Here is a 13,672-nt window from a genome sequence, read left to right on the forward strand (position 1 = left end):
TGGTACCTGACCCCAAAACACTACTATGTGCCTGGAGGAGCTAGGCAGGAAGGCAGGGGACATAGAAGGGCACAGTCTGGGATGACAGTCCCTGTGCTCAGGTGGGAGGTGCTGGTGGGGCGGGGCGGGGCCCTGTCTCCTGCCATCTGAAGCCCCGTGCCTGCCCCTGGGCAGCCCCTCCTGTCCCTTCCCTTCATGCTGCCCCCCAGGTGCCATCACCTTCTCTCTACTACAAGGTTGTCAAAGCCAGGGGCCTGGCGGAGGCAGAGACTGACAAAGTCCCCCTGACCTCCGTGGTCACCGTGGGCTCCCTGCTGCCCCAGAGCTGTGTACCGAGGGTGGAGGGTCTGCTCCAACTTGTACAGACAGCCTTCCCTCGGGAAGGACCACGACTCAGACTGGGGGTGAGGGGAGCATGGAAGGGATCCCGTGGGGCATAGAAGAATGTGCGTGCCCCAGCCCACTGACCATGACCCCCCACCCCGCTTCAGAGCGCTAGCTCTCGGGAGTCTGCCCTATGGGGTCCACCAGGAACGGCCAGATCAGGGCTGGGAGGAGGATGGAGGCCGAGCTGAGTGGGGAGAAGACCCCTAAAAGGGAAGCAGCTGAGCGCCCAGCCCCTCGGGCCCGGGGACTTCAGCCTTGTTGGGGCTCAGGGGCCCCTGCCCATGCTGGGTCCACGCTGGCTTCTGCCTGGGCTCAGGGCTCAACGGGGCCTCAACTTTACTGGGCTCCTGGCAGAAGAGACCCAGATGTGTCTATAGGCCTGAAATAAAACAAATGACTTTTATAGGAAAAGCCATATTTTTTCCACAATGTTTATCTGTCAGAAGAATAGACTCCGAGCACAAAGGACTGCTTACTGGAAAAGATGAAAACAGTTTGCTGCCAATTTTCTCTGGTGGAAAAAAAGTGCTTTGGAGACTAATGAATAACGAACCTCAGTTAACAATGTCTGGAAGGCCCAGCTCTTGGCTCCCTATGCACAATGTGATGGATAGAAATTAGGAAATTAAAACCGATTTTGTTTCTCCAAATTTAACTGTTTACACTTGAGGAAAAAATAATTGAATAATAATGCTTCTCTTGAGCAATTCCGCCCCCCCCCCAACCCCCAAATATCGTTCTTAGAGCTTTCAAAATACCCTGCAGCTAAGAGGCCAAGCCCAGTCTTGGCTAACTGGCTGGTGGGCCCCAGGGCGTGCACCGATTGCATAACCCGCCCCCTGCACTGCGGGCACCAGGCCAGACGGCAGGGCCGGGCTCACCCACACCCACCGGCCAGGGAGGCTGCAGCCACCTGCCCCGCAAGGCTGCGGCAGGGCCTCCCAAAGCCACAAGCACCGTCTGGGTGGTCCTTTCAAGGGTCGGTCGGTAGGAGGGGGAGGGGAAAGCCTGGCCTGGAGACGCCCACACAAGCCTTCCTCCCCTGCCAAGGGTACGTCCTAGAGACAAGGAGGCCAGCAGAGCGTGCTGGCCCAGGGGCCTGGGGCCCCGGCAGAGGTTGCACCAAGGAGGAAGCAGGAGTAGGACCTGTGAGGGGCGCGGGGCTCAGCTAGTCCCAGGAGGGACCAGGGCCAGCCACCAGCTGGCGGAGCCTCATCACCCCGTCTGAATGAAGCCAGAGGCACGAGGACATGACGGGTGCAGTGCCAGCCCCATCACTAAGACCCAGCTTTGCAGCTCCTGCTGCCCTGTGGGGACCCCGTGCACTGCACACTGACACTCTACCACCTTTCAGGACAGGCGCTGCCCCCAGCGCACAGCCCGGGGCTCTGTGCAGAGCACGCCCATCCCACACCAGGTCCTGTGGAGGCAGCCACGGTGGGGAGGCGTTGGGCACGGAGGGCATCAGGGCAGCGACCTGGGCCAGGACCAACCAATGGGTGAAGGGGGAGGAGGGGCAGCAGGCCTCACCGGGACCCCATTCCTCCTCACCCCCGCCGTCTCCCAGAGCCCCAGCCCAGCCCAGGGAGGGCCGAGCCCAGCTACGGCTCACAGGCAGGCCACTCGGGCTGATGCGCCCACACAGACCTCGGGGTAGCCTCCCACGTCATGCACGTCGATGCCCATGAAGTGGCCGAGTCCATGAGGCATGAACACGGCTCCCAGGTGGGCCTGGACCATGGCGTCCACGCTGCCGGTCAGGATGCCGATGCGGGTCAGCTCCTCCAGATGGATGCGGTCGGCCAGGCGGTGCATGTCGGGCCACCAGACGCCTGTGGCTCAGAAGGAGGTTGCAATGAGCTGCGGAGTCTGGCAGCCTGGCCAGGGCTTCCCCGGGCAAGGTTTCGGGGGACACACGATACCCTCGCACTGGCTGAGGCCATAAGGGCCTGAGGTGAGGGGCAGCCCTTCATGCAGGGCTTTCCCAGCACAGCTCTGGATTTGAGACCCTTCCTTTCTCTCCACTGTGCCCTCAGGGGCAGGCTCCTGTCACCCACGGTCACCACAGGGGCCCAGCCCATGTCGTGTCTGCTCCTGGGGCCAGGGGAGCCCAGTAAGGTCCTTGGCGTCAGGAGGAGAAAAGCGTTATGTCCCCGACAGCGGACGTGGGGCGGCCTCAGTGAGCCCCAGACTGAGGCTCAGGTCCAACGTTGCTCCAGCACCTCAGGCTGGGGGTGGGGGGCACCCCCGCACACCCCCGCATGGGGCTGAATCATCCCTGGAGCCTCTGTGGGGAGCAAAGGTTTCTGGGGTGAAAATGCAGCTGGCACTACCTCACGGGCAAACTGGCAGGGGTCTGTGGCCCTGTCTGCTACAAGCGCTAGGGGACCACCTCCGTGGCAGCCCAGATGTCCAAGCCCCAGGCTGCTAATCAAACTCGTCTTGGCCCCATCCTTCCGGGGCAAAGGTCACCATGCAGAGTACCCCCAGTAACCAACTTTCGAGGAGAGCAGGCTGTGCAGAGCTCAGGGGCTCAGCCCTGCCTGGCGCCCAGGGAGGCCCTTAGGGGCTGGAGCCTAGGGCCCTCAGGGAGCCGCCTCCAAGAGCCTCGGCCGTCACTGGGGCACGGCCGCCTTGGCCACTGGGCTCCATGGAGTCCCCACCTTCAGTCTCACTCGAGGGCGCTGGGCGCTCAGCCTGAGCACCAGACAAGGCCTTAGGCTGGCAACCCCCCCGCCCCATCCTACGAGGGTGGAGTTGGGGGCAGGCCATGTGTCGGCGAGGCTAGCAGCCCCAGGACACTCAGGGCCAGGTGGACAGGGTGGGACCGGCACCCAGAGAGGGTGGCCAGTGCCGGTCCCTGCAGCCCCCTCCATGTGGGGAGTAACTCTGGCTCCCAAGGGGCCTCCCAGCCATGCCCTGATGATCACGGGAGCACTGGGACCCCACACCCTGAGGCCTTGTTGGACCCTGTGCTGGTGAGGGTTAGGCCACCAGGGTCTGAAGCTCTGGCTGGCAGAGGGCAGAGGATGGGCCCAAGGGGTGAATGGAGATGAGAGCCCATCCTGGGACACACACCCTCCCCTCTCACATGCTCTTGCTGGGCACCAGTCCCCCATGTGGGGGCCCCCTTTCCTGCCAGAGACAGTGGGCCCACGGCTGGGGTCTTGGGCTGGCTGTGCTGGCTGGAGCCCAGGGCTGATCCAACATCCCAGATCCCCAGGCTCCGGGCTCTGAGCAGGTGGTGCTGTGGCCTGGCCAGTTCACAGGAGAGTGGCCTGCCCCCGGCCCAAGCTGCAGGGAGGCCAAGGGTGTCCCCAAGGCTGAGCCTCCTTGGAATCCAGCTCCTGAGTCCAGCCCCGTTCTACCTGCCCGGGCCCACCACATGGGGGTGGCATCCTGGGGTCTGGCTATAACCACGTCAGCGTGGGGGGCCAGGTCTGCACCCCTGAGGGTGGAGCCGGCATGGGGGGCTTTTCTCTGATGGTCTGGCATCCTGAAGTGGAGACCTGGGTAACCGGGTCCCACCTTGGCCGCTCACCTGCCGTGTGACCTGGCCAAGCCTTCACCTCTGTGAGCCTCAGATGCCTCCTCTGTCAAACAGGGCCACACGCTGGCCCCAGAAAGCCGGCTGTAGAGGCTCTGGCACCTACTGGGGGACCAGCTCACTAATCCCCCCGAACTGTCATTAGCCACCTGTGGCCAGCCAGACCCCGGCTTGGACACGTGACAGTTCGCTGCGTTCCTGGGGCACAAGCCCCAGCCGCGGCCGCCGCTCTTCTAACACCGACCCACCCACCTCGACCTCCTCGGGTCCGGCCACCTGTGTTCCAGAAGCACACTGAGGTCTCTGCACGTCAGACCCTTTGCAGACCTGGCTGGCCTGTGACTCCTCATCCTCGAGGTCTCAGCGGAAACGTCAGCCCCTCCTGGGGTGACACCTTCCACCCCACCCCCGCCGTCGTCCTCTCTCTGCTGTCCTGGCTACTCCTCTCATCTCCGTGCACCTTGTTCCTGTCCAGCAGGTGTGCTTCCTTGCTTCTAGGGTCTCTCCACCAGAAAGGTGGCTGCCTCCCCCGGGCACACCAGAGCCTGGCGGAGCAGGTGCCGGTTCAGGGCTGAGCGCGTAGCACACTCTTTTCTAAGGTCTGCTCCCGCCTGGGGCTCTGGGCCTAAAGAGCCCCCAAACAGCCCAGCGAACTCGGCTCCTGTCACTCAGCCTGGCCCCTGGGACTGAGGAAGGGCCGATGCCCCAACCCCCGGGCAGCTCCATCTCTCTTGGGCAGGGCCTTTTCCGGTGGCCAAGAGAGAGGCCCGGGAAGCAGTCTGACTTCAAACCTGGCTAACTTCCACGGCGGGGCTGCGGTCTCGGCCCAGCCGCAGCAGAGGGTGGGAACCAGGTATAAATCAAGCTCCGTGCTGGCAGCTCGGCTCTCCTCCTGTCCTCGTGGCCCCTTGTGGGGGCCGGACGTGCAGGCCCCAGCGGTCCCCACGGCGCCTCTAGTCTTCCTTGCCTGCGTGCCCTTGGGGAAGGCCTTGCACACAGCTCTCTTGGCCGGGAGTGGGAGTTTCTGCCTGCGTGTGGTTAGGGTTGTGACAGTGATTAAACCTCCAGCAACTTGGCCCCAGCGTCTGGCCCGGATGGTGGTTACGACACCCACGGCCAGGGCAGGGGCCCCTGAAGTGTGTGGAGGTTACCGTCCTAGGGCTAGGCTGGAGGGGTGGGCACAGGCCAGAGGGCCTCCCTGCCCACCTAACGCCCCGACGCCCGGGTTCCTCAACCTCTGCAGCCCGCAGGCACCTCTGAGCCCACACGCCCGGCCAGGGGCATCGGCAGTCCCCCAGGCCTGCTCCTACTGGGGATGCCACACCAGGGATCACACTGCAGAGACTGGGCACCATCTGCCCCGCCCACCCTCCCACCTCCAGCAAGCACCAAGGCTCGTCCCGTCTTCCCGAAACGTCTCCTGAACCCGGTGACTCTGTGGGCCCCCACCTCTCCTGGACCCCTGCCTGGTTCCTCCCCAGTCCTCGCAATGCCTCACCCCCGCTGCATGCTGCACAAGGCCGGGACACCAGGACAGTTGCAACATGGAACAGACCATGCCAGTCCCCCCCCCGCGCCAAGGACAGAGCCCCGAGCTCCTCGGCCCGGCTTCCCGCTCCAGCCCCATCCCTCACCCACTCCTGAGTGCTGGTGCCCCCGTGCCTTCCACCTGCCGTTCCCTCAGCTAGGACCACCCCCCTCCAGGGCCCTCGCCTTCCCAGTCTCACTCCCATTCCTCCTATGGGCCTTTGTGTTGAGGCTTTCTCCAGGAAGCCCTCTCTGACTGCCCCTTCCCGTGCTGCCAGAGCTAAGCACACGGGCACAGCCATGGCAGGTCGTGGCCTCTGAACCCTGAGAAGGCGGGGCCTATGCCCTGCTCCGAGGCTGGTAACCGTTTGGCCTGACCAGGAGCCCCTGCCTCCCTCATGGCTCTCTTGCAGCCAGTGCTGTGACCTCATGGGCCCAGGATTCAAGTGTGCCCCCCACCCCGCTCCTCTGTGCACTCAGACCCCAGGGTGGCAGGGCAGCATCCGGGCTTGTGCCGCGTCACCTGCCTTTCAGCTCAGAGGAAGCAGAGTCCCAGTGCCCAGGCCCCACTACGTATCCAGAGCAGCCCCTGGTCCCTGGCTGGTCTCCTGTGCCCACCTGGCCCCCCTCAGACCACACCTTCCCCTGCTGGGCCGGGAGCCTGCTGGGCCTGCTGCCTGGGCAAGGAGCCTCGCAGCATCCGTCACAGGCTGGAGGCCTCCTGCCCAGAGCGTGACAGCCCTGGGGGCCCTGAGGCCCTGAGCCGAGCTGGGAAGGCAGCAGAGGGCCCCGGGAGCTACATCCTCACAGCCCCATCCAGACAAAGAGCTCACTTCATTTGAAGACAATGGCCCTCGGGGGATGACAGCGCGCCAGGCCCTGGGGGTGCAGGAGGGTAGGCTCAGGGCCAGGGTCCCAGGGCAGGCCCCACGGGCTGCAGGGAACCGTCTGGCAGGCCGCACTGGCGCAGGGCTGCGGGCTTCCAGTCCACCCCACCACACAGCCCGCCTGCTGCCAGGACCTCTGGGGACCCGCTCGCCCTGCAGGAGGATGGGGGCAGCACGTGCCCAGGCTGCAGGCGCCTCGATGCCGAGTTAAGCGTGGCTGCCTCACGTGGTCTCCGCGTGGTCCCTCCCCGCCTGCACTGGCGGAGAAGCCAGCGAGGGCGGGGACTCACCCACTGCCCTTCGGCCAGCAAGGGAGCCTCTCAGGCCAGAGTGGGGACACAGGGCCCTCACCAAACACAGCCCTCCCTGTCTTGGCTTCTGCCAGAGGGCGCTCACGATCTGGATGGCGCGGTCTCCCAGCACCTCTGTCTGCCAGAGCCCTGCGTTCCGCACCATGTCTAAGGCGAGGCCTGCGGGGAGTCCTGCTGCTGCAGCCCCTGCGCCCCCCCCCCCAACAGGGAGTGAGGCAGAACAGACCCCGGGAGTCTGCAGAACTGCCCCGCCCTGCACCTGCGGCCAGCTCAGACACTGGCTCTGGCCCCAGGCTTCCCCACAGTGCCTCCTCCCCTCATGCGGGCCGGGGCGGAGGCGGGGGTGGTCTCATCGGCAAGCTCCTGGGTGTCCGCGGAGACGGGGTTGCGGGGGCGGACACGGAAGCCTTGGAGAGCTTCGACTGCACCCGGCCAGAAGCCGGCACGTGGCCGCTGCATCCCCTCCCGCGGGGCAGATGAGGGTGGCGTTCTCCCAGGTGTGGCAGCTGCCTGGCCTGCCCCTGCCACCTCATGCGGCCCCCTGAGTGAGCTCAGCCCTCCTTCCCTGGCTGTCTCTGAGTGGCGGTGAGGGACGCTCCCCCTCTGACCCCAGGCCTGCTTTCCTCAATCCCGGGGCAGTAGGCCAGGATCTGGTATGCTCCGAGCACTGGTCCCTGCCTCTCCTCTGGGCATCTTGCTGTGACCCCGGCCGCCTTTATTTACTCTTCCCTGGAAGGCTCAGGAAGCAGTCACGCAGTCTCAGCGGGTGTTTGTCTTGGCCCAGGAGCCAAACCCACAAACCAGGGGCATTTCCGCTAGGATAGGGCACAGGGCTGACCTGGCCACGGCCTCTGAGCTGCCCGTGGGGAGGCGACCTGCCCCGACGTGAGAGCAGCTCTGTGGGCAGGACCCCCATCCCGCCCGGCCTGTACCGCATGTGGCCCCTGGGGAACTGTGTGTCACAACCCTGAAGCACGGGGTGTGGGCTGGGGGAGCTCTGCAGGGGCTCTGCTTCAACTCCCTAACAAGGGAACTTCGAAGCCCCACTGTGCGCCGGGGCAGGTCTGCCTCCGTCTGCAGGGACCAGCTCAGCTGAGCCCAGCCTGGCCGGGCCTGAAGCCTTATAACTAACTGCCCCTGAAGTGACATGGCCAGGAAGCCCCACGGGACCTCGGTGCCAGGACCACGCACCAGGCCCTTTTAGTGCAATGTGTGGCCCCGGGGACCTGCCTGTGGGCCCAGCCACCTTCTGGGCAGAGTTGGCATTGCTTGGTTGGCCGACTGAGCTGGCCGGGACACCAGCTAGGGAGGCGCCACCCAGGTCCTGCCCAGGCCGCAACAGGTTTTCCTGTGGGTCGGTGGGGTCAGCCAGGCCTTGGCCACCACCCGTCTCAGCACAGGGACGGGGCTAAGCAGTGCTAGGGACATGAAGCCCGGAGCTCCAAGGTGAGCGAAGAGCCCCAGGGGAGACACTGTCCCTCCAAATCCCTACCTGCCCGACATCCCGCCAACCTTCCCCCCCCCACCACCGCCATATGCCTTGGCCTCACTCTGCCCGCCCCTTTGTCTCCAGCGTGGAGTGCGGCAGCAGCCCTCCATCCTGCCGTACCGCGGCCCGGCGCCAGGCTCGGGTCCACGCAGGCCCACGCCATGCTCCCAGAGGGACCCGCCATGGGGCGTGGGTGCACAGGGGTCACGGGGCTCACCCAGAGGAGCGTCCACCTCGGGGGCCAGGCACCTCCACCCACTCTCACTGGCCCAAACCTCTTGCTACATCTGGAACGCTTATCACTTAAACGACCGATGTTCAAAGCAGGGCAGAACCGTCTATTCCTTCTCTCCCTGGGGTAAAGCGAGGGTGTCAAGGGAGGAGGAGGAGATGTCCCTTGCTCGGGGTGACTGCCCCACACAGGCCGGGTTTTACAGGTCACAGGTCACACATTCTGAGGTTTAAAGGTCAAAAAGTATAAAAAGGCTCCTGGTGAACACTCTCCCTTCTCCCCACGCCCCGCCCTGTCTGTCTGGTTCCCTTCCTGCACCTCTTCTGTGGATTTCCAAGCACATGTGCATCCACGTTCTCGCCGTCCTGTTTTTCACAGAAGGGGGCCCCCTGGCCACCCCCTCCTGCACTTCTGTGTCTTCGTGCAACGGTTCATCCTGGACGTGTCCGTACTAATCCCTACCTAGAGGGAGCTGCTTTTTTTTTTTTAATTCGTGTTTTTTTTGTTTTTTTTTTTTTTGCGGTACATGGGCCTCTCACTGCTGTGGCCTCTCCCGTTGCGGAGCACAGGCTCCGGACGCGCAGGCCCAGCGGCCATGGCTCACGGGCCCAGCCACTCCGCGGCATGTGGGATCCTCCCGGACCGGGGCACGAACCCGTGTCCCCTGCATCGACAGGAGGACACTCAACCACTTGCGCCACCAGGGAAGCCCGCTGCTGCTTTTTAAACACAGTTATAGCACAAGATGCTGTTTTCTTTCCCAGCCGCTAAACCAGGCAAGTCTCGTCGACACTGTCGCCCGGCAGGAGCTTAGCTTTGAGGTTTCCTTCCTTGTCTCCTTTCTGGGGTGTATGTGACTTCCTCATCCTTGGACTCATCTGGTCACCAAGCTCTGTTCCCTCTGGACACAGGGTGCAGGCCCATCACCCCTCCAGGGCTCCCTGGCTTCTGGTGGGCCCCAGTGCTGGATGGGGGCATCCACAAAGCCCTGCTGACAATTTGCCTCCCCCGAAGGGGGCAGCTGCAGAGGACCCCTCACGATCAGCACCTGGCCCGCAATAACTGGCCACGGGGCCGTAGAGGCCAAGAACCGAGCCATCAGATTCTGGGCCCGAAAGGGGCCACACACTGGGGCCTTACAGTCTGGGGGCTCAGGATCTTTTCTTCTTTTTCTCTTTGTAAAAAAAAAAGCTCCACGGAGGGATACAAATCTGACTGCCACAGTGCCCGATTTCAGCACGAACTCAGAGCCCAGCCCTCAAGGCCTGTCACGCCAGGTGCTCAGATGGCCCCGCAACCTCCTCTCACCATTCCCCCAATACCGGAGAGACATTCAGCTCCCGCCAACCCAGCCGCAGCCGGCAGCCGCGAACGAGGGTGCTCCACGCGCAACCAGAGGCCGGTGTCCAAGCTGCCAAACCCTCTCTGGAACAGACTCTGCTTGGGGACAGGGCAGAGGACATGCTGACATCCCAGTGGCCAGTGTGGAAAGGAAGAGGTGCAGGCGGAGGTCGGATGGGATGTGGGGTGACCTTGGGATGAGCTCCCCGATCCCCAGCTGTCCCTGCTTGGTGGTCAGACCCCTTTCCCAGGAAGGATGCTGGGGACCCGCCAGCATCTGGAGCCTTGCTGGCTGAGCACGAGAGGGGGCGACAGATTCAGGTCGCAGAGTGCGGGACCTGCTTCTCCGAGGTGCCCTGCCACCTGGCCATCTGCATCCCCACACCAGGTGGTCCTCCCTGCAGGCCCCGCCCCTGCCCTCACCTGGCTTCATGGTGTTCATGACGGCCCGGCAGCTCCGCAGCACCGCCTCATAGATGGCCTTCTGGTCCAGGGTGAACTTGCCGTTGGCGGGAAAGGAGCACGTGATGTCCGAAGCAAAGCAGTAATACTCACCGCCCATGTCGAAAACGCTGCAGGAGGAGTGGGGCGTGAGGCCAGGGGGACACTCAGGGGCACCCGTCCCCTCCAACCACGCTCCCCTCCCGCCCGGCGCCCAAGGCCGCTGAGCCTGAGCCTTCTTGCAACGTGGCCGGTGCAGGCAGCAGCTTGGGGCCCTCTGACCCTGCTGTCTCCTCATGGTACACGAGCAGCCAAGGAACCATGGGGCGTCCCAGGAGACCTCCGACTCCAGAGCAGGAAGGCTGGGGGCAGTGGGGCTGCCCACACACCTCCCCTCACAGCCTCTGCTGGCCAGGCCTCTGGATGCCCAGCTGTGGGGAGGGGGAGGGGCGGAGATGTCCCCAGGCCCCCGCCTGCCACCTGGCCTCCACAAGGGCATTCTGACAGACCCTCCCGGGGCCACCCGGCACCCAGCATGGGGCACAGCTGCAGGCCACGAGGCAATGCTCATGGGAGCTGGACGGGTCCTTGGAACAGGTGCACCCGCCTGACAGAAGACGTGGGCTGAGCCGCACTGCCTGCTTCTTGCAGGCCCCAGTGTCCTAGTGAAAACCCAGCTGACAGCTCTGCTCCAGCTCTGGGGTCCCCTTGGCCAGAGAAGCGTGGCCCTCTCCCCACTGGGGTGGGACAGTGTGCTCTCCCAGGGCCCGGCTGGCCAAGACCCCGACTCTGGGGCCATCTGGCCCCCAGCATCTCCAGGTGACAGAGTGGAGACCAGGAGGCACAGAAGGTGGGAGTAGAGAGGGGGAGGAAAGAAGAAGCTGGAGCTGGGAGCACGAGCCAGCAGAGGCAGGACGGTGCTGGGACAGGCAGGCAGGCTGCTGAGTCAGGAGGACGGGCCAGCTGAGCCTGCCCTCTGGACACCCCGTGACAGGGCCCCGGTGCAGCAGGGATGGGAGGGAGAGGAGGGAGCCTCGCTCCCACACCCTTGCTGCCTGACCACGCGCTCACACCCTTTACTGGTCAAGGACGGGTAAGAATCCTGCCCTAAGCATCCTCCACGGTGAGATAAGACAAAATAAGTGAGGGGCTGCTGGGTCCAAGCCTGGGTCCCACTGGGTCACCCACGCTGAGGGGAGTGGGGTGCCCAGACTGAGCGGCCTCCACATCCTGTCCCGCCCCAGCAGGCTGCTCGACTGCAGGCACAGAGCAGGGACCCACCAGCCCCCTGACCCCATCACGGGGTCAGGGCCAAGTCAGGATGCTGACAGTGACAGAACCGACAGAGGGACATCAGTCCAGCCTCAGGCCTGGCCCCCTGCGGTGTCTTCAGGACCAGGTGGGGTGGAGGCGGTGAGGGCTGTCCTCTCTGTGCCTGGCTTTGCCCCTTGGGGGGCAGTCTGAAGCCGCACAAATCCTGGCAAGTCTGAGCCGGCTGGGGCGGGGGGGGGGCAGAGCCACGCCTTCCGTGACAAGGGCTTCTCACCCAAACCCAAATTCTAATGGTAAACACGATGGCTCAACCAACATTCCAGAAGCTGCCTGTGTGCCTGTCTCTGGGCACCCCTACCCCCAGCAACTGGCCCTACAAGTGGAGCAAGGAGTTGGGCCACGCGGCCTGACGGCAGCACCGGGGACACCACAGAAACAGACCTAAAGGAAAAACGCGAGCGCTCGGGATCCGCAGACGCCCTGCTGGAATCCAAAGTCCCCAGTCGGGCACTTTTTAATCTCCTGTCTTTTTCTGATTGCAAAACACCATAAACAGTGTCAATAGTGCACAAAGCATCAGATAACAGCTCAGGTGATTCTCAGGGGGCGGGGGAAGCGCCCCACTGGCATGGCAGGGGAGACCGCGTTGGGTCAAAGTCACAGACTCTGGGGGACCCTGCCTGGGGCAGGCCAACGGAAGGGGCACTTGGCCTCACTTGAGGGCACCCGCCCAGGCCCGGTGTGGGAACCGAGGACCGAATGTCGAGAAGCCCCCAGCAGACATGCCCAGGCATCTGCTCTCCAGGATGCGCCAGATGCACCAGGGTGTTAGGGCTGACGGCTGTCTGCAGCCTTACTCCCGCCCGGGGCACATCCCCACTCCCCTCCCGCCCCCCTCCCAGCTGGCCAGGAGGGTGGGGCGTATCTTAGCCCTAAACTGCAGGGAAACTGAGGCTCTGAAGACTGGTCCAGCAAAGTCCCAAGTCGATGGTCAGCAGTTTGGAGCCCAGGGATGGGCTCTCCTGTCCTGGCTCTGGCCCTCAGCCTTCAGGGCCTCAGTTTTCCCACTTTTAAAATGCGGACGCCACCACTGCTGCATGTTCACGTCCGCCAGGGCCAGCATGCAGACGGGCCTGGGGAGTGGAACCGCATGGGGCCGCGGCCTAGCTTCACCCGGGGAGCAGAGCATTCTCATTTGGGCTCCTCAGAGGCAACAAAGGAAAACCGTCTGTGGTTTGTTGATTCAGAAGGCCCAGGAACGGCCTGAGCAGACAGGACAGAGCCAGGGGCGTGGGGACGTGGATTCCTGGGGGCCGCCACATCAGAGGGCAACCTGTAGCAGCGCCCCCGGCAGAAATTTCTATCGGACTGTGCAGATCTCAAACAAAAACAGAAATTAAACTATTTAAAAAGCCAGGAAGCCCACAGGAGCAGGCCAAACACTGGAGTCACCCAGAGCAGTGAAAACAGGACTCTTCCCCAGGACAGACGAGACTCCTGACCAAGTTCTCAGAAACAAAAATGTGGGAAGGTGGCTGCTTGGAGTTCCTCAGCCAGTCTGGCTTTATTGTTCAGGTTCTAGAAAACTTCAGCTGTATTTTTTGTTTTAAAATCATCCGCTTTCTGGAGAAGGAAGTGCACACCCAGCTGGCCAGCTCCATCCTGCCCAGCGACGCTCAGGCACGGGGCTGGCGTCTATTTTTGTGCTCTCGGTTCCCTATCTTTTTTTTTTTTTTTAAATCCCCCTCAGAGTTCCTACATGTATAAGTTATTCAGATTTTAAGCCATTCTGGAATCCAGGGATGAAAGCCATTGCCTTTTATAAATCATCTCCTCTGTGTCCACTCCATCCGTCCTCTGAATGCACGCTGATGATGGAGAATTCGCTCATACTTTGGCTCAACCGAGAACGCCGGATCCGTCCTCCCTGGCTGCCTGGGGACACCCACCGGGGACCTTACCATCTCTGGCCGAGTGAACGCGTGTGATAATCTAAGCCATCTGGGGAGATATTACACATCTCCGAGCAATATGCTGGCGTCTCAATCCTCACATGTGTTCATCTGGTTCTATTTCTGGCTCAGATGAGAGGTTCTGTCTTCCGCTGGCTCCTCCTGGGCAGCTTCAGGCCCGGGCTACCTGCCACCATTGGCCCACCCAGGCCCTCCTCAGTCCCCCTGGCTCCACCGCAGGCAGAAGGCCTACGAGACGGTTCGGCCAGTGATGTGAGGCCTGGGG

General features: G+C 63.3%; 1 protein-coding gene across 1 annotated transcript in view; it reads right to left on the reverse strand.

The window, feature by feature from the left end:
* PEPD (peptidase D) overlaps positions 1-13,672 on the reverse strand; it is a 114,503-nt gene that overhangs the window by 2,425 nt on the left and 98,406 nt on the right. The window contains exons 12-13 of the mRNA XM_004284143.3: positions 10,145-10,293; positions 2,035-2,219 (exon numbers count right to left, since the gene is read on the reverse strand). Of these exons, the coding sequence (XP_004284191.1) occupies positions 2,035-2,219; positions 10,145-10,293 (334 nt within the window). The remainder of the gene's footprint in view (positions 1-2,034; positions 2,220-10,144; positions 10,294-13,672) is intronic.

Source organism: Orcinus orca, chromosome 20, assembly GCF_937001465.1.
Source record: "Orcinus orca chromosome 20, mOrcOrc1.1, whole genome shotgun sequence".
Lineage (NCBI taxonomy): Eukaryota > Metazoa > Chordata > Mammalia > Artiodactyla > Delphinidae > Orcinus > Orcinus orca.